General features: G+C 50.1%; 9 protein-coding genes and 1 non-coding gene across 10 annotated transcripts; 4 read left to right on the top strand and 6 right to left on the bottom strand.

The window, feature by feature from the left end:
* Positions 1-188: 188 nt before the first annotated feature.
* NFIA_047980 (formate/nitrite transporter family protein) lies at positions 189-1,242 on the top strand (the record flags this gene model as incomplete). The annotated part of the gene is made up of 4 exons (XM_001257357.1): positions 189-476; positions 524-644; positions 703-1,059; positions 1,112-1,242. The coding sequence occupies 4 exons, from the start codon at positions 189-191 to the stop codon at positions 1,240-1,242; spliced, it is 897 nt and encodes a 298-aa protein (XP_001257358.1).
* A 247-nt stretch (positions 1,243-1,489) lies between these two features.
* Positions 1,490-1,573, bottom strand: NFIA_047970. Its single transcript has one exon. It is a non-coding gene; the product is annotated as a tRNA-Gln (tRNA).
* Positions 1,574-1,926: 353 nt separating this feature from the next.
* NFIA_047960 (putative endoglucanase) lies at positions 1,927-3,336 on the bottom strand (the record flags this gene model as incomplete). The annotated part of the gene is made up of 1 exon (XM_001257356.1): positions 1,927-3,336. The coding sequence occupies one exon, from the start codon at positions 3,334-3,336 to the stop codon at positions 1,927-1,929; it is 1,410 nt and encodes a 469-aa protein (XP_001257357.1).
* Positions 3,337-4,544: 1,208 nt separating this feature from the next.
* Positions 4,545-5,639, bottom strand: NFIA_047950 (uncharacterized protein; the record flags this gene model as incomplete). Its single annotated transcript, XM_001257355.1, has 3 exons — positions 4,545-4,652; positions 4,704-5,093; positions 5,139-5,639. 3 exons carry the CDS (start codon positions 5,637-5,639, stop codon positions 4,545-4,547), a joined length of 999 nt encoding a protein of 332 aa, XP_001257356.1.
* Positions 5,640-6,755: 1,116 nt separating this feature from the next.
* On the top strand, positions 6,756-7,567 carry NFIA_047940 (uncharacterized protein; the record flags this gene model as incomplete). Its single annotated transcript, XM_001257354.1, has 2 exons — positions 6,756-6,897; positions 6,945-7,567. The coding sequence occupies 2 exons, from the start codon at positions 6,756-6,758 to the stop codon at positions 7,565-7,567; spliced, it is 765 nt and encodes a 254-aa protein (XP_001257355.1).
* A 618-nt stretch (positions 7,568-8,185) lies between these two features.
* NFIA_047930 (uncharacterized protein) lies at positions 8,186-8,977 on the bottom strand (the record flags this gene model as incomplete). Its single annotated transcript, XM_001257353.1, has 3 exons — positions 8,186-8,608; positions 8,689-8,891; positions 8,941-8,977. 3 exons carry the CDS (start codon positions 8,975-8,977, stop codon positions 8,186-8,188), a joined length of 663 nt encoding a protein of 220 aa, XP_001257354.1.
* A 2,630-nt stretch (positions 8,978-11,607) lies between these two features.
* Positions 11,608-12,724, top strand: NFIA_047920 (arabinan endo-1,5-alpha-L-arabinosidase; the record flags this gene model as incomplete). Its single annotated transcript, XM_001257352.1, has 4 exons — positions 11,608-11,871; positions 11,919-12,398; positions 12,453-12,538; positions 12,589-12,724. The coding sequence occupies 4 exons, from the start codon at positions 11,608-11,610 to the stop codon at positions 12,722-12,724; spliced, it is 966 nt and encodes a 321-aa protein (XP_001257353.1).
* Positions 12,725-15,448: 2,724 nt separating this feature from the next.
* On the top strand, positions 15,449-16,192 carry NFIA_047910 (glutathione S-transferase family protein; the record flags this gene model as incomplete). Its single annotated transcript, XM_001257351.1, has 3 exons — positions 15,449-15,650; positions 15,699-15,802; positions 15,848-16,192. The coding sequence occupies 3 exons, from the start codon at positions 15,449-15,451 to the stop codon at positions 16,190-16,192; spliced, it is 651 nt and encodes a 216-aa protein (XP_001257352.1).
* A 783-nt stretch (positions 16,193-16,975) lies between these two features.
* On the bottom strand, positions 16,976-18,752 carry NFIA_047900 (alpha-keto acid decarboxylase family protein; the record flags this gene model as incomplete). Its single annotated transcript, XM_001257350.1, has 2 exons — positions 16,976-18,504; positions 18,554-18,752. The coding sequence occupies 2 exons, from the start codon at positions 18,750-18,752 to the stop codon at positions 16,976-16,978; spliced, it is 1,728 nt and encodes a 575-aa protein (XP_001257351.1).
* Positions 18,753-19,395: 643 nt separating this feature from the next.
* Positions 19,396-20,252, bottom strand: NFIA_047890 (sterol desaturase family protein; the record flags this gene model as incomplete). The annotated part of the gene is made up of 2 exons (XM_001257349.1): positions 19,396-20,139; positions 20,193-20,252. The coding sequence occupies 2 exons, from the start codon at positions 20,250-20,252 to the stop codon at positions 19,396-19,398; spliced, it is 804 nt and encodes a 267-aa protein (XP_001257350.1).
* Between the last annotated feature and the right edge of the window lie 812 nt (positions 20,253-21,064).

Below are 21,064 nucleotides of genomic sequence, written 5' to 3'. Positions count from 1 at the left end.
GGATGCCAGATAATGCTTCCAGACCCATATTTCGAATTCCGATGCCGATCTGAGATAAGAAACAGGGGCATGCATATATCAACCATCCCTTTCCTTTTTTTCCCTCGTCGTCAGGCTAACAAACCACGAATTCAAGAACCAGAAGCGGTCTGGGTAAATAGAATTGCGTCAAGGCAGGCTGTACCATCATGTCGACTGTCAGCATGGACGCCTACGCTCCAGTCGATGTTGCGCAGCTCGTGGCCCGTGCCGGAGTAGCCAAGGGCAATATGCGCCTTGACAAGGTCTTTTTCAGTGCCTTTTTTGCCGGCTGTCTGCTTGCCTTTGCGTGTGGAACGCTCCTGATTACAAGTACAACTGCATCGTTCCAAGAGAATGCGCCCGGCTTGATTCGCATGATATCCTCCCTGGTCTTCCCTTATGGGTTGTCTATGATCATCTTGACAGGAGCGGACCTCTGTACTGGTTCTTTCCTGGTATGCTTGTCCACACTGGTACTCTGCAACATACCTAACCTGTGTAGTACACCACCGTCGCTGCCCTCCAACACCAACTCCCCTGGTACAAGATGCTGCTCCACTGGTTTGTGACCTTCTGGGGCAACCTCGCTGGATCCCTCTTCATGGTTGCCATCATCTTCGGCTGTAAGCATTTCATTTCCATCCTTGACTCCTATCTCTGAGTCTGACAACCTCTGCGCAGATGGCAACGTCTTCGCCGCGGACCCCTACAAATCCGAAGTCATCGCCTTCGCTACCAAGAAACAAGTCACCCCGGACTTCCACCATATCTTCCTCCGCGGCATCAGCTGCAACTGGCTAGTCAGTCTGGCCTGCTTCCTAGCCATGCAGGGGCGGGATCTCGCCTCCAAGCTCGTGGGCATCTGGTTCCCAATCTTTGGCTTTGTCTCGCTGGGTTTCGACCACGTCGTCGCCAATATGACTTTTATCCCGATGGGGATCTGGCTGGGTGCGCCTGAGATCACGGTGGGGCTGTATATCTGGAAGGGGGTCATTCCCACCCTGCTGGGGAATATTGTTGGGGGCGGATTGTTTGCTGGTAGGTCCATATCTCATCTCCCATGGGGGTGCACAGCGACTGACGGATGCAGGCACGTACTACTGGTATATGTACCTCTTGAATGGAGAGGGGGGTACTCTGGCTTGGATGCGCGAGTCGGGAATGATAACGCCCGGTCAGAGGATTTGGAGGCCGTGGCTGCTGATAAGCAGAACTGATTGATTGCTTTATAGTGGTTATGACCTATAGAGTTATTGATGAATGATTAAATCAAGATGTTGATCTGAGCGTTTCATACAGTAGCTGTCTGCGAACTGTCCAGTAAGGGTAGTGTTTCCATCGCTATTATACGGTCTTTATTATTATTATACGGTCCAACAAAACGATGAAAGGAAAACAAAAAAGAAAAAAAGAAAGAAAAAAACATCAATATTGAAGTTGATATAAGATGTTGGACGAAAAGAAAAAGAGGTCCCATCGGGAATTGAACCCGAGTTGCCGGAAAACTGAGACGCGTCAAAATCCGGAGTCATAACCACTAGACCATGGAACCAGTTGATGTCCATCTCCGCAGATTTAGAGATAGATCAGTCAGCTATATTTTCCTCAGTTGAATATGACATTCGTGTTGTTATGCTGGAATTGCACAAGATAAAATCAGATGTGAAGTTTTGAATTCCTCTGCTGATTTAGTCATGTTTCCAAAGAATAACTACAGTAAGATTATGTTGTCACCTTGCCCATGCCACGTTTAAATTCAGTGCTTTTGCACCGATGCCATGCGGAAAAATATATATTTAGTAGCGTATCCTTTAAAGCTTCTACGAAACGCACAATTTGCAGGAATTCACTAATCTTCTTGATTGCTAACTATAATATAGGTGGCAATCTGCAACTACCTAACGACTACAGACACTGTGAGTACCACTGATTCTGAGCCTTGCAAGTGTAGGGCGATGCACAAGCCGTGGGTCCAGTCCAGCCCTGTCCACCGCACTGTCCATAGTGAGTTTGCGTCGCCCCGGGCGCAGTGCTAGTGGTAGTCTTGGTTGACGTGGTGGACGTGGACGTCTTGGTAGTTGTGGTCTTAGTGGTCGTCGTACCCGAGTCATCAGAACCCTTGAAAGTCGATCCGATATCTCCCCAGCGGATATTAGAGAAGACCACGTGGGTCGTGGGATTCTGCGCCTTGATCAGGTCCGGGTTCCCCTCGGTGCTGCTGCAAGGGCCTGAATTGCCGCTGTCGAGCCAGTTCATGAAGCCGCTGGCATCGTTCCAGATGCTGAAGATGAGGACCATCCCGCGGCCCAGCGCCTTGCCCATGGTGGTCAGTCCGCCAAAGGTGGCGGCCGAGCTGTCGACGGACGTGCACCAGTCCTCGGTAATGGAGCTGACGCCAGCGGAGGAAACGGCGTTGGCGATCACCTTGCCGTTCTGGATGTACTGTCTGCGGATTTCGGACAAAGTGCCGGTGGTGGTGCCGTCGTTGGTGATGAACTGCGTGGTGATGGTGAAGGGCTTAGAAGTGTCGACGGTGCCGCCGGGCCCCCAGTAGCTCTTCTGGCCTAGAGCGTATGGGTTGAAGCCGCATCCGCCCTTGTCACAGTCCGTTGCGCTGCAGGGGTGCGGGGTGTACGAGTTGGCGCGGGAGTTGGCCTCGAGGATGTCCATCTCGTTGCAGCAGTAGCTTGCGCCGCTCGTGTTGAGGGTGCCGTTCTTCCAGGCAATCACGGGGCATTGCGCGTCACAGTAGCCAGAGCCGTACTCGGCGCCTCCGGTGTTGTATTCGTTGCGACCACCGCTGGCGCTCATTTCGGAGAGATACAGGGCACCGTTTTCGCCGCAGGGGAGTGTGGACAGGTCCACGTCGAAGGAGAGCTCCTGGCCTAGCAGCTTCAGCATGACATAGTCCTTGTCTGGGCCGAGGAGGTAGAGGCGAGGCGAGGCGTTGGTGTAGACGCCGTTGTTCTGAACATATTGGTACATAGTCAGAGAGTCACCCGAGGTGGCCACACCGGCGCTGGTGTAGTTGGCCGGCTCGATCACACAGTTCTTCGCGCAGGTGGCCTCATCAGGACACAGGGTACTGTCGACTCCGGACGATGTGGTGCATGATGTATACCCATTGACCGTGTGGATCCAGTGGGAGCCCCAATCAAGAACAACAGATGTATCTTGCGCAACACAGCCGCCGGCAGTGGTACATTTGTATGTTGTAAGCTTGGGGTTACCAGCAGAACTTGTGGCGGGTTGTTGCGCAGAAACGACAGAAAGCAAGGCCAGCACAGCGGCCACAATGCCTCTTTTGGAGTCCATGTTGGTTTGAGAAGTCTGAAGGCTAGATATGGGGAGATCGATTGTTCTTCAAGCCGTATTTATACCCTGAGCCAGGAGAATCACCGACTAGACGGAGAAATTCTCCTAAAGGGATGCTGGAGAAGCGCCATTCGCAGGGTGAATCTCCGAATGGGAGTATTCACAACGCGGCCATTGTGAATGCGTTCATGAATTGTAGATTAAGGTATGTGATAGGCGCCTCCATGTTTCATCTTGATGGCTAGGAACCATCAGTAATTAGACTGGCTTGACTTGGTCAAGCTCCTACGGCCCGCCGATCCGACTCTTGTCCCTCTTCTTTTGTCAGTTCGTCAATTTGATCATTATACCCCGCATCTCCATGCCGGATTGACTTCTTTAGACCTGCAACATGCAACAAGCTCCCTGATCCTGATTGGTAGCTGCTCGCTAAGGACTCTTTTTGTTCGGCTTTTCACCTCGCAGCCGCCAGGCACCGGCATGCTTCCCCGCAGACATTATGCAGAAAAAACCACGGTGATTTCGGCTGTTTTGGATTAGGCTAAGACTTTGATTTAGGGGTTTCAACCAAAGTCAGTGAACCATGGAGAAACCCCACCTGCTGTTCCTGATACGGAAATTGAACTCCGAATAGCTTCATCACGGATGAATACGGAAACTTTCTTTAATTAACCATGATGGTGGAAGGTGGCAATCATAGGAATATATTGGATGTTGAATAATAAATTAAAGTAATTGAATTATTGACATTGGCACAATACAGTCACTATAGTGGAGGCAGCCAAGGTGCATTATTAAGGCTGCTAGCTAGAAGGAATACATGCTGCAGAACATAATTAATTTCCGTCGTTATACCCCTTTGATCTTTTTCTTCTAGGTATATCTCTGGGAATTAGAATAAGCTGTAATATAATCTACGCAAAGGAACTGCCCAGGTTTTATGCATCTATTGTCGAGTCTTAAAGGGAGAAACCTTTACACCTTCTCCTACACTAACATGACCATAATAGAACCCACACTACCCTAAATGGCAGTAACTAATGAGCGTATATTTCCTCTGCAATGTCGGTACAAATTATGGCGTCCCTGTAATGCCTTAATCTTGAAACAAGAAGCGAGACTGAGCGTTCAGCACATTATGCCTGACTTTCAAGTATCTTCAGCGGCCGTCAGAGTATTTGTACGGAAAAGCTCCGAATAACAGTTCATCATGATGGATAGTGCGACTCGAGAGGCTTGGCAGTTCCCAGCTTCGTGACAGAAGATCCCGCTTGTTTCAATCGTTCCAACTCCTTCTGGCGCATGTCTTCCTGTATCTGCAACACTGTCAGATTTAAAACCGAAGCAAGACATGGAAATGGACTAACCTGCACCCGCGCGGGAGTAAGCATCTCCCTATCCCTTGTGATCTTCCACTCCGGCAAGCCCTCGGGCCGCCCGAGGTCCTTCAGAGTCTTCTGCTCTACAAGACTGTATTTGCCGTCGGGTCGGTTATAGTTGAAGGGCTCCTTAAGCGACACGGGTGGGTTGGTAATGATGCGGACTTCACGCAGGAGATTGCGCGAGGCAGAATGCAACATGAACGGGTGGAGGAGGTAGACGTCGCCTGCTTGTCCGGTGGCTTCGTGGAAGGACTCAGCCCGTGTGAGTTGAGGATCTCGCACCCAGTCTCTCCACTGCTTGCCTCCCTCTGGAGGTGGAGGGTTTGGACCCGAGCGGGATGCGAGTGATGGCCATGTGCCTTCGGGGTGGTTATACTGATATTGTCAGTCTAATTCCTTTTCACGAGGAATGAAACTTACCAGATGCTTAGCTACAAGACCAATTCCATCAGTGCATAGAACAGTTCCGCCTCCCCTGGGCCTGATATCGCTGAATAAGGGGATCACCAAGAGCGCTTGCTCGCCGCTATCCAGGAAATGCGTGAACCAGTCTCCATCATTATGCCAGTTGTCTAACGTGCGGAAGTCCAACGGATCATCAGGCTTGTATTCTGGTCTCCCGAGGTTGATGATCCACGAGTCTCGCCAGCCCTTGCACCAATCCGTTACCCGCTCTTCCCCGCCGACGAGCTCACAGATCGCATCCCATGCCTTGGGTGCAAAGTCCTTCACGTCGACAACTGTGTGACCGGGCATGTTGACTCTTTCACTATTCCAAGTGGACTTGTCCGTCGGTGAGATGCCCAGGCGAGCCCAGATGGAGGCTGTCCAGTTGTCGGCATCTTGCTTGGTGAAACACTGAGGGATCTTGATGAAGCCGTGTTCCAGCCAGTGCTGCTTTTGCTCTTCAGTGAGAGGCATGACTTCTTCAATATCTCGGTCAGGTTATAGTCAAAGGTCTTGATGTTGATGAAGATTGTCTGTATAGCATCACTCATTGCCAGCCACGTAGTGTCTTTAAAGATGGATGATACCCGGGATTACCCCACTCGAATCAACCACGGTCGACCAGTCAGATACAACTGGATAATCGGCGGTGGATTACCCGCACTTTTTAGCCGGCTTGACTCATTGATTCGATGGATTTGTCACCATTGAAGCTGTTGAGGGGTTATGCGTCTGCGTTTAGGTCTACACAGTGACTACATTCACAAATCACCTTCCGTTTTGGTCTTGAGGACTGGACTGCAGAGACGCATTGCACTTCATGTTTATCAAATTCATGATAAATTACGCGCTGGACATTGAATCTATATGATTTCCCCCGTCGTTATTATTCACAGAATGGAGACAAAGGAATAGCAAGCCTTGGAATAAGGCTGTATTTCCTGCTTGTGAAGGACTGGTGACCTGATTTCAGCCCTAGACACTAACCTACGGGTTTATATTCTTCATATAGTGTCTTCATATTCTCTGTAGTTGTTTTAATGGATTGAATGGAATGTCAATTGCAATGTTTAGCCTGTATGTATAGCTTATAGATTAGCCTGCTGCATATGGCATTCCTGCCCTTAGCTGGTGATAGCGTGCATCCATGGTCTATAAGTCTATTAAGATTACAAGAGTTTGTTGACCGTGTGTGTAGAACGAAATCAGTTCCGGTCTCACTCAGGCATGATGCCCTATCTATGACTACATATAAAACTGATCGCTATCTGTCCATCGACAGAGCTATTTAGTATATAAGCCAAATAACATGCCTTAGTAGGTATCGTGTATAATGTGCAAGATACGATACGGATATTCTATGGTTTGGTGTTCATGTAATGTTAAAGTAATGTGCTGGTGAAGCATAGGTTATATGGTACTCACCACCATGTCATAATGACCGGCATATCACAGCTGTCTATGACTATCCCTTCTCACTAATCTTTTCATCTCTTTATCTTCGTATATATCAAATTCCTTCAGTACAGGAGAAGAGCTGTCTACGAAGTACGACTACTAATTTCCAACCAGAAAATCGCGAAAAGCGTCATGGAGCGTCGATCCACATCCCCCAAATCTCGTAAACCGTTAAGCAGATCGAAGTGGGACTCAGAAAGCGGCACAGGCACAGAGAATTGGACTCCCGATTGTTCTGATTCTTCGAATGGTGATAACAGCAATGAGTTGGCCGGTATGTACATTCATCATATAACTACCAAGCACACACTAACACTACAGCTGACTCGCTGGCTGAAGAAAATACCGAATTTACCAAGAACTGTACGCAGGAGTCCCAGATCAACACTCATACTTCACAAGCAACACGCACGCCTTCCAGTAGCGACCCCTACCAAACAGACAAGAGGTGGAGAGCGCTCATGTACCTTAGTGTGGAACAATTCTTGAAGCTAGACATTATCCAAAAAATGATCGAGAAGCTAAACAACCACGAGCTGGTCCACGTCATGGAACAAGCTCTGAACGTCGAAGATCTCGATTTCACTATACGGAGGCGGGTCCAGTTCGAGGTCCTCTGCACGTCCCAGAAGCAATGCATCGATCTTCTCAACCACTACCTGCGCGATGAGGGTGTCGAGACCCTCGATATCGAGGCAAATCCAAGACTCGAGCTGCACAATTTACTCAATCACTTCTGTGTAGAAAACCCGGAAAAGAAGAGAGGAATGGTCCTCGACCAACTGCGTCAGATATCGACGCTGAAGGCATTTAATGCGCTTGCTCGGCAGATCTGGTGTCTCTCTGCAGAGGAGAGGGACAAGCTGGGAGATGAAGCGCTTCAATACCATGAGTGGCGACATGAAGTCGATCCAAAGTACTGGATTCCGTGGCAGTGGTGTTGATTGCTTGTGATTATGGTGGGATACCTAGCTTCTGATTTGTTGTCATATTTTGCTTTGGACGTTGTTTGATCTAACGTCGGCTGTTCCTTGTGATTCTAAATGAGATATCTGGCTTGGTTTTGGTGTTGGTGTATCAAGCGTTGAATACCTTGGTTGATCAGGGAGAAATAGTTCTCAAGAATATGATGACACTTGCCTATCACTCTTGATAGACCACTAGTGCTTCTAGCGGTGGTCAAACTCTTCGATAGCCGAGTAGAACACCGAGAAATTGATAACCAGGCATTGAATGCTGCTGTCGCCCTGGCCGGCACATCATCGATGACTGATGTCGTATCTCAGGTGTTGACTGTCTATTGACTCGTGCGGAAACAGCGCTTTGGAAAGTTTCAGAATAGCACAGCTATGACCCATGTGGCTCTGCACCTTCCTGATGGCGAGACGCAGCGGCAAACGGATGGATACCGCAGGGATATTGGGCGAGGGACAGAGATGCCAGGCCGCCTTCTGTTATCGAGGTCATACATTCATTGTAGTCACGAACAATTTAGCCTAGGGATTGGCGCGATGCTTCTACTCGGGTATGAAGGGAAGTACCAGCTTGTGTTCTATTGGCAACTACCAAGGATAAACACCCGTATCATGCAACAACTGACCAACTTCCTCATCCCGCTTCCCCTCTAGCACATCAATCAACGGCCGCACCGCCTCAGCAGCGGGTTTAGCCCCATTCTCCGCCGTGTTTCTCTCGCTGAGATTCGACTGTGTGAAGCCAGGGTCATACGCAAAGACCTTGATAGCAGGGCCGTACTCTACCCACTGACACGCAGTTATCATATTCAGCGCCGACTTGCTCACGCGATACTGCAGGCCTGGCACCTTGTACAACACCGAGGACGGATCCAAGCGACGGGAGATCGAGCCTGCGCCGCTGGAGATGTTGATGATTCGCGGGGAGGCCGTGGACTTTCGCAGCAGCGGGGCAAAGGACTCCGTAACGACAGCCGGGCCAGTCGCGTTGGTATTGAATTCGTCTTGTAACTTCCGCCGAAGGGTTGGAGCTGTAGATACTATGGCGGCGTTGTTGACGAGGATGTCGATTCTCCCGTGTTTTGTTCAACCGTCTCTGCGGCGCGGTGGATAGTCTCATTGTCGGTGACATCCAGATGGAGCAGTTCCGGGGTGCCTGGTAGATGTAGATTGTGGGATTGTAGCTGGGCCAGAGCTGCGTTGCCTTTTTGCATGGAACGGACTCCCATGAGGACATGGTAGGAGTCTTTGGCTGTTAGCTGGGCGGCAAGTTCGAAACCGATCCCGCTGTTTGCTGGTGGTGGTTAGCTGATTCGCCTTCTCGTCCAAGTTGATGAACATACCGCCAGTAATGAGGACTATAGTTTTCGTTGCTGCCATTGTGCCTAGCTATACGTGGTTGAAAAGGACGTTCTCCTGGACTTGCTGGCTTTATAGACATCCTTTCGATGGAGATAGACCCTAAGTGCGTTAAGTCCGATGCGTTCTATCGTGCTTAGAAATGCTTATTGCGATAATCAACCAGTCTGATGCTGTCTCATATACGGCCTGCGTAACCGTTTGTGATTGGTGCGCTCGTGTAACTTTTAGGCTTGCTTATGATAGCTGGTATGAAGACAGAAAAACAGCTATTATAGCCCAGTGTCCTTGGAGGCTTCGCATTCTTTGCAGAGACTTACGTTGACAAAGAACTATTGCTCTCAAGGACCTGTATATCGCTTGGGAGCCTCCTGTATATGAATTTCTCATAGATTTTGGGTTATCGTGGCTTGTGGGATAGCAGAAGAACTGATAATTGTGCTCCACCTCTCTGATTCTATGTTTAGGAGAGACGATATTGTTAATAGAATCCCATCAAGGATAGAATATTGACTCTTGTACGAAGATTCAAGGACATTGCCAAATTCTGAGTGCCATCCTTCCTGTCGCTCTACATACTCGGCCCTATCTTGAGCAAGTCTTCAACACCTGGTACAACTACAAGCGATATATGACACGAGCGATCTCTCTGCCGAAGACGGGGGTTTCATCACTGTCGTACTTCCCCTGACATAGGATATTCGTGTCGGATTGGGCAACTCGATAGCTTACGCGTCAGGGGCATGTCCAGTGGACAGGCTCCAGACTGGAATGAAACCGATAGGGGCCGAGTTCAGGTACGATGCACGCGGTGCAGAGGAGATATGCTTAATGTGTGAAGAATGATGACACATGATGAATCTATAGAAACATATGCGGACTCCGACATCTGTATTTGTAGCGGTATATATCAACCCATGGCGGAAGAACAGGATTATGAGGCTATGAGCCACTGGACCGATAACCGTCAATTTCTTATTAGAATGGCTCTAACTACATATGACCTTCATATCCGAACGACAGTCAGCAGATTCCTATGTGCTGGAGTACCAAGAAGATCATTCAGCTTCCCCGCATTTCCTCCTGCACTATGAGTTGGCATGTGCTCATACCAAAAAGGAATTATGCCATCGGCTAATAGGCGATGATATCACTCGAAATAAGCCGTTAAAGAAGATCACAAGGCTTATCTCCCAAGACTAAAGGCCAATATTGATGACTGTTACCCCGCATTTCCGTCTTGGGCGCTCTTACCGCAGAAAGTACATAAAACGATCCTCGAGGTATTCCAATATCATAGACTGTATTACAATGAACAAAAGTGCGAGTAGTAGAGGTTGAGAGTACAATGTGATCCACGGATCTTCGCTGTCAACCGGATCCTGGCGGGGGGGCCCCAGAAAGACTCGATCGATGCGATCGATGGACCAGGATGGAATCCTTGTCTTTGTCGATCAATCTGAGTCAGAGTGACGGAAGACAAGGACAGTAGCGTGCAGACGACAACACAACATCTTTACCGGCTACTTGATGAACGAGTCAGGCAGACATCTGCTGACACATGGCTATAACAGGATTGCTATACATCATATTCGGCTCATAGATGTCTATTTCCTGAGGATGAGTGCCATGGAGCCTCTTGAAGAAGATTTACAGCATTGTCCTAACGGAGTAATCTGATCGCATGGACCATGGTAAGACTCTGGCGGGACAAACCTACAAGCTGCTAAGAACGACGGATGGCTGAAGCCACCATAAGAGGCCGAAGAGGATGCCGCGGAGTTAATCTTTATCCAATGATATTTGCCAGTTGCAGAGGAGATATGTCATCTACTCATCTTGACTTCAATTTGCGCGATCCCCATGGCCCACTTGGTCCCGCTATGATGCAAATGAACCATGACTCGCGAGACTGTTTGATCTATCTACGGACAGTATTCTAATGATCCTCATGATTCGGAAATGGCCGATTGGGAAGATTTATCCACTCGGACAACGCACTCGACTGGATGCATGTAGCAAGCAAGGGATGCATTACTAGTTCTGTAAACGCCCCGACAGGTAAAGGAACAAAAAATGGCGGTCTGAGGTCACACGAATCAACAACTAAATATTCAATATCAGTACTGTAGGCCAAAAGTCTCCCTAGTCCTTAGGTTTGGCCAGATCGCGATCGGCGGTCACCAGGCAAGGCTCAAAGAATTATTGCACTTAGTTCCAACTTTTCCTTCCAACGCCTCGACTTTCATTCGATTACTATCAGCCATGCCAGTACTTGATGCATTTCTCCACTCCCGCGTTGGCGTTGCGACTGCAGGCTCATCATTGGGCTGAATCGCGACATTGCCCGCCGTAGGATACGCTTTGGGCCACTGTGCATGGCCAGCTCCAATCTTTCCGACTTTGCGCCCAGTCATCTGCGGCACAAAGGGGTCGCCTGGATGAGGGAAATCTTGGCTTGCGGGAGGTTGCCGTGAGGGCTGCAATGGCTGCATTCAGTCCAAAGGCTGGCAATATGGGGTAATTTCCGAGAGATTCCTCTGGCACCGAGTGGGCCAGGAATGACATAAATAGAGCTGTTCGCTCCTGTGCAACCATTTGAATTCAATAATCATACAGTATCGAGTAGAGGCTCCAAACCAAGGTTCGCCATGTATCTATATACTCTCATCCTCCTCTTCCTGGCGTCCGTCAACGTCAACGCCTACGCAGATCCCGGTGCCTGCTCGGGCAACTGCTGGACCCATGATCCTGGTCTGTACCAGCGTAAATCCGACGGGAAATACTTTCGCTTCGCAACGGGCGGAGGCATCCATATAGCCTCGGCGGACAGTCTCGAGGGCCCGTGGACGGACGACGGCTATGTTCTACCCAACGGCTCCATCATCGACCTAAACGGGAAGAACAACCTCTGGGTATGCTCCCTTTTCCTTTACCTCTGTCATGTCTCCTAACATCCCAGGCCCCCGACCTGCACTACCGAGATGGGACATACTACCTCTACTACGCGGTTTCCTCGCTCGGCTCGCAAAACTCAGCCATTGGAGTTGCGACCTCCAAGACCATGGAAGCGGGCAGCTGGACCGACCACGGCACCACCGGCATCGAGTCCACGCCCGCTAGCCCGTACAACGCCATCGACGCCAACTGGATCGCCGTCGGCGGCACCCAGTACGCTAATTTCGGCTCCTACTGGAACAACCTGTTCCAGGTGGAGATGACCAACGGCCTCAAAGTGAAGAGCGGCGCCACGCCGCACCAGATCGCCTACAATGCCAGCGGGATCCATCGCCAGGAGGCGGCCTTTATGTTTGAGCGCAACGATTACTTCTACTTGACTTTCTCCGGGGGGATTGCGCTGGGATACAATGATACATGGCCGGCTCCGGGTGAGGAGTACTTCATCTCGGTTTGTCGGTCGACTTCGGCAACGGGAGGATTCGTAAGTCGCAGCACCCCACATTCGTCTTTTATATCAGAGGCTGATAATGAGTAGGTCGACAAGAACGGTGTTTCGTGCCTGAACAGCGGAGGAACCCTTTTGCTTGCCAGCCATGGTTTTGTCTACGGTCCCGGCGGACAGTAAGTCACCCTTAATGAAAGGTAAAGAATGAACTAACGTCTGGGCGCAGGGGCATCCTCAAGGACTCAAGCAAGGGGTTTGTCTTGTACTATCACTATGCGGACACGCGCATCGGCAAGGCCGTCGAGGACTACCAGTTTGGATGGAACCAGTTGAAGTGGGAGAACGACTGGCCTAGTGTTTGACCTTGACTCATTTTTCCTTTCTGATTATACATATGCTTTTTTCATATATATTGATCTATTTGTTAATATTGTTTGATTATTCAAGCGTTCAGCCACCGCCCCCACCCGGGAGTGTGGAATTCGATAGTTATGCAAGGGGTGAATCTATACATTCGCTCTATTGGTCTTAGTCAGGAACAGGAATGCCCTATGATGTAGGGGAATAAATGCAGGTCCGGATTTTCTAGTATTTTTCGATGAACTTTAGTCCGTAGATCTGCTGAGAGAAATTGGGAGAGGTCAATCACTATTCCCTGCCATTCTCTTGAGTCACCAACAACAGATATCGGAATACTAATCTTCATAACAACCTCTATAGCATATCATAAGGTCTGTATTGAGTGCTAAATAGAGCGAAGGATCCGCTGCAGTCTCGTCTCATGGACAATATCAACACATTTTAATCTCAGGGAGTAGTTCTAGGCAACTTTCCGAGCAGGGTATCCAGCAACAACTGATGACGCACCTAAAGATCCCTATGTCATTTGCAAAGACACTGCTTAGTGACATTCGAATTTCTGTACGCTCCGGCTATGACTGGCGGTGGTGAGTTAACCAGCATCGCTAAGTCGACTTTCCTAGAGCAGTGCCGTGCTCCTGCTATGACAGAGGACAAATCGATATAACCTACTGCGAGGAGAAGACACCATCTAAAAATGGTTCAACATGATAATTAATGTCTCTACAAGGTACTAGGCGGTCGGGATAACGAGGCAGTGCAGGGACATAATACGAGGTACAGCGCACAACCGCCGCCAGATGGACTTGAGAGATACGGGTAGCTCCATGCTGGGCTTGCAACAACATACGAATCCAAAATAACATCCCACGGCCCAAATTATATATCGAAGGGCTACTGTGAACTTCCATAATGCCCCTGCAACGACTTGACGCACTCCCGACAGAGATCATATTGTCAATCACCACTCATCTCACCAGTCACAAAGATCGCTTCGTTTTCCCAAATGCTCTCGCCGTCTGTTTGATATCGTATACCCATGTACATTCCGTTTGATCGAACTGCCCGAGTACTGCACATTAGACCTCAGCTGACTGATTCATTTCCTTTTGCACCATCGACAGGCTTGCCTCAGCGTGGAGAGCCTTATTCTAGGGCGACCAGTGTCCTGTTCTAAAAAAACATGTCCACTCAAAGGAACTCCCAACAATAGATGACAAGCTTGCCGCAGAAATCCACGAATTGGTCAATTATTATAACGGATGGGCCACCTGGAAGAAAGAACTCCGGCATAGGGACAACTACGATGCGTGGGTAGCCCTCCTTCTCTACATCTTGCCTAACCTGCGCACTATGGAATGGCTTTGGGTATCCAGGACCCGGTACGCAGCAAAGTTAGTAGACGAGGTGATCCTGCGCCCGGACCAGTTCGAGGGAAGTGGTCCGCTCGGCAAACTGGAAAAAGTGCTTCTCAAGGGCACCGGCTGAAGAGTTGGTATGATCGGGTTGAAGAAAATCCTGCTATTCGTCTACCTGCCTTCGCTGCGCGTGTTCTTGGCCCAGATGGCCAAAGATTTTGATCGGTTTGCTCCTGATATAAACGAAAGGCACGTCGAGGGTAACGCATCTCGAGCTGCGGCAGAGTACTACCCGCATGGGATTGAGTGTTTGATAACACTCTGCACCGGGCTGCAGTCGTTCAAGTACTACTATGAGCCCGGTCCATTCATGTTCAAAAGAATGGCTACGATAATAGCCCACCTGCAGACGAGAAGGGATACCCTCGAGACACTGTGTCTAGACTCAGATTCATACTCTCTGCTGCAAGGGTTTGAGAGACAGCACCAGTGGGTTGGATCGCTGCGAGGGTTTCGCAAATTGAAAAATCTGCAATTGCAAATGGTTCACTTTTTCATCACGATCAGCAGCTCCCTCCAACGAGGTTTGTAGATCTTCTTCCGCCGTCTCTGGAGACTTTGTGCATTTCTGGATGGTGGCGCGAGAATGAGGCGGTCATGTTGGCTGAAATGATGGATCTGGTGCATGCGAGAGATGAATGCCCTCATTTGTCAGAGATGACTATCCAGGGGAAATTCCTGATGAAGCGATTATCGCCTGGTGAAATAATGAACTATCAATCATGGCCACGGCTCCTGCCAGTAACTGACGGGGGGACTTTGGAAGACAGCATCTTCGAGTTACCCCGCCATTGCGTTCCAGCTGCGAGAAAATAGGTGTCTCGTATTCTATCAAGGATTACGAGGTCGAGGCCAGAGCCCAAGGACATAAGGATCCACATCCCCAGGATCTGCTTCCCTTATTCCGACAAAGAAGTTCAATCTGGGTTTGATTTAATGCTCAGTAGGGCTAGATTCGCCGTTGCTATAATGCTACGGTCCCTGCAGGATCTATCCGATGGATCGAAGGATCGGAGGATCAGAAACAGGCGCCTAGACAAATTGATAACAATCCCATAAGCAGTCCATAAGCCACCCAACCGGGAGTCGGAATAATTCCGTAGGCTACCTACGGCGGACTATTTATAGTTCCTTTTGTACAATAGTCCGCCGTACTACCCCTGCTTGTTATTCATGCCCAAATCTGCCCCGCTTGGAAGTGGCATTCACTATAAAGACGCAGTCTGGCCTTAGTTGTCAACGTTTCGATTTCAACCCCACTCTTCAAATCATCAATCTTCTAATAAAATACACTCAACTTCAGACACAATGGTCCTCAAGCTCCACGGATCCCCCTGGTCGACCTGCACGTCCCGCGTGCGCCTCGCGCTCATTGAGAAGGGCGTCGATGCCGAAATAGTCAACGTCGACCTGGCCAAGGGAGAACACCTGGCAGAGTCTTACTTGGAAATGCAGCCCTTTGGCAAAGTGCCTGTCCTGCAGGACACCGAGACAGGCGTCCAGGTCTTTGGTGCGTTCCCAGCCAGAGATCGTGATAGTTATGCTGATTCATGTCCAGAAAGCAGAGCTATTGCTCAATACATCATCGCCAAATACCGCGGCCAGGGAGCAGAGCTCGCGCCCCCAGAGTCTGATCTGAAAGCCTATGCTCTGTACCAGCAGGTATGTCCCACATCCAACATTTTGGGGACTGTACTGACAAGCCAGGCCATCTCCATCGAACAATCCTACTTTGATCCCCCGGTTGCACAGCTCGCCTACGAAAAGGTCTGGAAGTCCATGAAGGGCGAGGGCGAAACCGACGAAGAGCGCGTCAAGGCGCTCCTTGCGCAGCTGGACCAGACTCTCCAGGGTTACGAGCGCGTGCTTTCCAAGCAGAAGTACCTTGCTGGTGACGAGGTCACATTTGCGGATCTGTCGCATCTGCCATATGGTGTGTTTGTGGAGCAGTTTGGGTTCGCTGACTTGATTGCAAAGTACCCCCGTTTCCAAAAGTACTGGGAGGACTTGAAGTCCAGAGAGAGCTGGAAGAAGGTTTCTGCTTCGTCTTAGTCGTGGCTTTATTTTCTTCTCCGTCAGGCTCTTCTTGCCTAGAGGAAACAAAATGAGAAACATACCATTACGGCCTCCAAACGAAGCACACTCCGGAGAAATTGTAAATAGCGCCGAATCGCCGTACTGGGAGCGGTCCAAATAGCTGTAGACATGGACGGCGGCAAGAACGCAATTGCAATAGTGCTCTGCTGGTGTTAGCTCATGTCAAGTGTAATTCCTTGACCATGCCAGCCACCGCAGCTGTGCCCAAGTCTGCCCGGTCGATTAGGGCAACAGTGTTATGAAAGCCGAGCATGACAATCAGCCGGCGGTCGATGCGCCAGATGATCTTTCGCTGTTCTTGGGGGTGAACCGAGGGTGTTTTCGAGTTGGTTTTTCCTGTTAGGCTTCTGGAGGTCAAGGGACTGCACATGGGTAGTGGAGGATTTGTCCACGCTTGTGATCCTGGTTTTACGTGCGAGAGAGCGTTTGCTTGATTATACGTGAGTGCCCAGGTCCAGAAGCGGTTGATATATCTGCTGCCAAGATAGAGAACGCGTTCCGATAATACCATCATGGTAAACCGTGAGAAGGACAGCCCAGTAGTATCAATAACTGATTTTATGGGGTACATTGCTTCAATGCGAGCCATCTGCTCGATACACTCTATGGCTCTCCCTGCATTTCGGCGTTAAGAAGAGGGGATGCCAAGCTAGCATCCTATCGCCGACAAACAGCCTACATCATCGACAGAGGGGAACAGGCAGAAGCATGAATTAAGTTACCAGTCTATTGGCTAGCTTATTTCTTCGCATTGTCCCTCGCAATCTGCACATTGAGCAAATTCATCAACACATCCGGCGCGTCAAACTTGTCCATAAACACCTCCACCATCCGCAGTCCTTTGCCATTCACCAGCTGTTCATCCTTCAGCACGGCGTCACAATCCGCCCATGTGCGAATCTCCCATGTCCGCGACGCGTACTCGCCCTCTTGATCCGCGCCGAATAGTTCTGGGGCCTTGAGGTACCGCCACCGGGCGACGTCGTTGTACGCCTGGTTCCGGCCATGGATGCACCGCTCGATTGTATAGCCATCATTATTGATCAAGAAGACAATGACGTCGAGTTTGTGGTGGATGATAGTGCTCAGCTCTTGGACGGTCATTTGGAAGCTGCCGTCGCCGATGAAGAGGATTGTCCGGGCGGCGGAGATGTTGTGATACTCGTTTCGCGCAATCAGATCACGCTGCGCGTAGCTCGCTCCCAGGGTAGCCGGAAGCATGTATCCGATGGACAACCAGGTGACTGGCTTGAAGAGACGGGTCTGCGGGGGAAGGAGAAAGTCATTGGCGCCGTAGCCTGGCGTTCCTGTTTCACCGAGGACGATATCGCCAGAGCGGAAGAAGGGTGACAGTCGTCTCCAGAAGCCTGCAGTCTGTGTGACGAGGTCGGTTGGAGGCACTTCTGGGAGTACCTGGGCCGAGGGGTGAACCAGGTTATGCTTGTGCGCGGGGATCTTAGATGTGTCCAGCCGCTGTGTGAGCTGCTGAATGAAATACTTGACTGGAAGATCGCGGTAAATGTCTTTATTGACTTGAATGGAGGTTGGGTTGAGTAGAACACTCGTCTCGTCCTGCGGCCTCACCAAGAAGATGTAGGTGTTGGTGTTGCTAAAGTGTGGTCCGAAAGCCAGGACCAGGTCACACGAGTCGACAAACCCTTTGTGAGCAGGCCTATACACTCCATAGACATTTGGTAGAGTCTCGTCAACCAACCCTTTGCCGAAGCCGGACGTAAATGTAGGCCAGCCCGTCGTCTTGACAAAATGATTCACTTCATTAACCGTACCAAAAGCTCTTGTCTCCCCGTCAACCAGAATCATGGGCTTCTTCGCGTTGTAGATCCTCTCCAATACAGCCGTCAGGGCAGCCTCCTCCACCTGGGGCTGGCGCACGGGAGGCGGGATCTCGATCTTCGACGCCAACCCCGCAGTGGGGACAAGGACGGGCACCATGTCAACGGGGATAGTAATGCGCACCGGTCGACTATGCAGCAGACACTGCAGCAGAATTCTGTCGATCTCGGCAGGCGCCGTGCGGTGATCACTGAGACTGACTTGCGCTACGGTCACATGTTCCTGCATGCGGTCGAACCGCTGATATTCGCCATCAATAAAGGTATGATGGATCATTGCACGCGACTCCTGCGAGGCGCGCATGGGAGTCCCGACAATGTGCACGACTGGAGCCCTCTCTGCATAGGCCCCTGCGATGGCATTGACGGCGGATAGTTCGCCTACTCCAAAGGTGGTCACCAGCGCACCGATACCTAAGTAATCAGCGTCCGTCAAGGCAGTATGAGGAAGCATAGAAAGTACCTTTGATCCGGGAGTATCCATCCGCAGCATACCCTGCATTAAGTTCATTGCAATTACCAACCCAGTTGAGTCCCGAGGGTACAACGTGATCCAGAAGGGTCAGGTTGTAGTCACCAGGTACACCAAATATAGAGTCTACACCCAATTGACGCAGACGTTTGAAGAGGTATTGCGCGAGGGGTAGAGTGTCGGGGTCCATGTTGAGTCGTATTGTCTGACCGTGTGTTATGTGCCTTTAACACCTTGGAACGACACTTTTGCCCCGTTCCTGGATATATGACAGAAGGAAGATCAACAATGGGGAAACTGCGACATCAAAAGATGCGGGGGGTGATACACGCTATTCCTCTTTGGGGCATCCTCGGCTGGCCATTACTTAATTAGATCTCAGGTTCTCGAGCTGTGATTGGCTGCTGCTCGCCGACATCCGATAAGGCGCCGTCGGCGATACCAAAATCAGGCTAGAAAGTGATGCCTCAGGATTGTATCCGATGCTAAGCGGGGGATCGCCATATGCAGGTACTGTCGATGGAGACTCTCCAGCTCATTCCAATGTAGACATCGGTTTGACTAGGGTTGTGTGTACTTCTGCGAGAGTACATAGTCGCCTTGAGCACATCTAACACGTCATTCATCTCGCTTGTCATTTGTCCGCTCGGTTTACTAGGAGTCAGAGAATGATACGCCTTTGTATTTCCGGGTATCTGCGCTAATAGGATAAGGACATGCATAGGACATGACATCGTGAGGTTCGCAGATGTCGAGATCATTAGGTCTTCAGGAAGAGTATAAGGGGTAATAGGCCAGGGAATGGCCAGAGCCGTATTGAAGACAGGAAGCCTTCATTTCGCGTTCATATGGCTCCTCCGTTGAGCCTGCCACTCCTTCTCTGCTGCTGCCCGACGCGCAGCCACCAGATCCCACCGCGTGCCAAAATAGGTATCGCAGATCCCCGGGCTGCCAAATCCATCGGAGAATGAAACATTCGCACGAGAATGATGCTCTCCATGAGCGCGATTATCGACAAAGTCCCGGATCAAGACGGCAACCTTTGGAGTCCAGCTCGGTAACTGTCCTTTCCCTCCCATGAAGTTCTCTGGTGAGAACATTGCAGAAAAATCGTACCCCGAGTGCTCATAAACACCACCTAGAGCCCCAGACCCGGCAACAAGCGAATGGAAGAGGAGATCTGCGCCGCCGCCTCCCACCAGCGCAAGAGGGACGAGATACGGCAGAACAATCTCGAGGAAGAAGTCCGGGGCGGACATGTAACATGCGCTGATTCCACGACTGGCTCCAGTCGAATGATGCAGCGAGTGCTGCAGCAGGCGCATAAGTCGCAGGTTCGGATTATGGAGCAGATATCGATGAGTAAGGTATTGCACCACGTCATGACCGACGGCCATGGCCGGAAGTGACAGGAGGAAGTGTAGGGGGTGCAGGTGCGTTGGTCCAACAAAACAGTAGCCCATTGCTTGTACGAGCATCATGCTCGGAAGCAGAATGAAACACTGATTGAACAACACGCGCGGGAGCATCTGTATGTATGGCTTGCGGTCGATATCGCGGACCTTCAAATGGGGATCCTATTGGTGCGGTCGCACCATTCGAAGATGAGTCCGACGGCATGAAAGACGACCTCTTGAACAAACCAAGCGTAGATTGATAGGGGGAGCCAGATAGGTGGGTTCACATCCATGGTGGTTTTCTGATGTGGTGTTCTTGTTCTTCTTCTTCTCGGAGTGGGACAGCCTGAGCGGGCTGGAGGGGAATGCAAATGCAGCTATCCAGCGCGCATTTATTCACACTCTGAGGCATATTTGCGCTTCCGACATTTCCGGCATTTCCGGCCCCAAGACTCATGACTCGGCCCGTTGTGTTGTATGATCATTGTTAGTACTACAATATTTCTAGTACTGCAAGCATCTACAGGGTGGAGCATGACATCATCCGCATGCAGTCTTAGTCACAATTTGCTCGAATGCGCGCTTATGTACCTAATTTACTTTGAATATTTCCTCGGTCGCAGCAATGGCATTGTTTATAAATGAGGTGATGTCCTTGATTCCAGATATAATGGTCATTACCTTACACTAACATAGGTATTCTTCTGTGGTCAACCTCCCTATTCCGCTCTTGGCAAATGAGTTAAGTGTTAGAACAGTTGGATTGTGTCAACATTCACCTTCGCTTATCCCAAGGCTAAAGCTAAGGGCTGTAGTCCTTTTCGGCTAGTCAACCCTGTTTTGAGTAATGATTGGTTGACCGCGGAACCAGTCTGGCATCACAACAAAGGACTTTGAGATACCCGCAAGGCTGAGCCCAACTGAGCAGCTGAATTCTTCTATTATACCTCTCGAGAGGTACTGCTAGAAATAATGCGAGCAAGCTAATACAACCCCCATTCAACCTGCTGCCCCTTGACTGTTCCATCGCAAGACTTCATCCCTTAGTACCAACCTTCCCAGACCCCCCAGACGTCTGACCGAATCAGTAATGATATCAACAATG

The sequence above is a fragment of the Aspergillus fischeri genome, genomic scaffold, assembly GCF_000149645.3.
Source record: "Aspergillus fischeri NRRL 181 1099437636266 genomic scaffold, whole genome shotgun sequence".
NCBI lineage: Eukaryota > Fungi > Ascomycota > Eurotiomycetes > Eurotiales > Aspergillaceae > Aspergillus > Aspergillus fischeri.
Note: the sequence above shows the minus strand (reverse complement) of the source record. Positions and strands in the feature narration are given on the sequence as shown.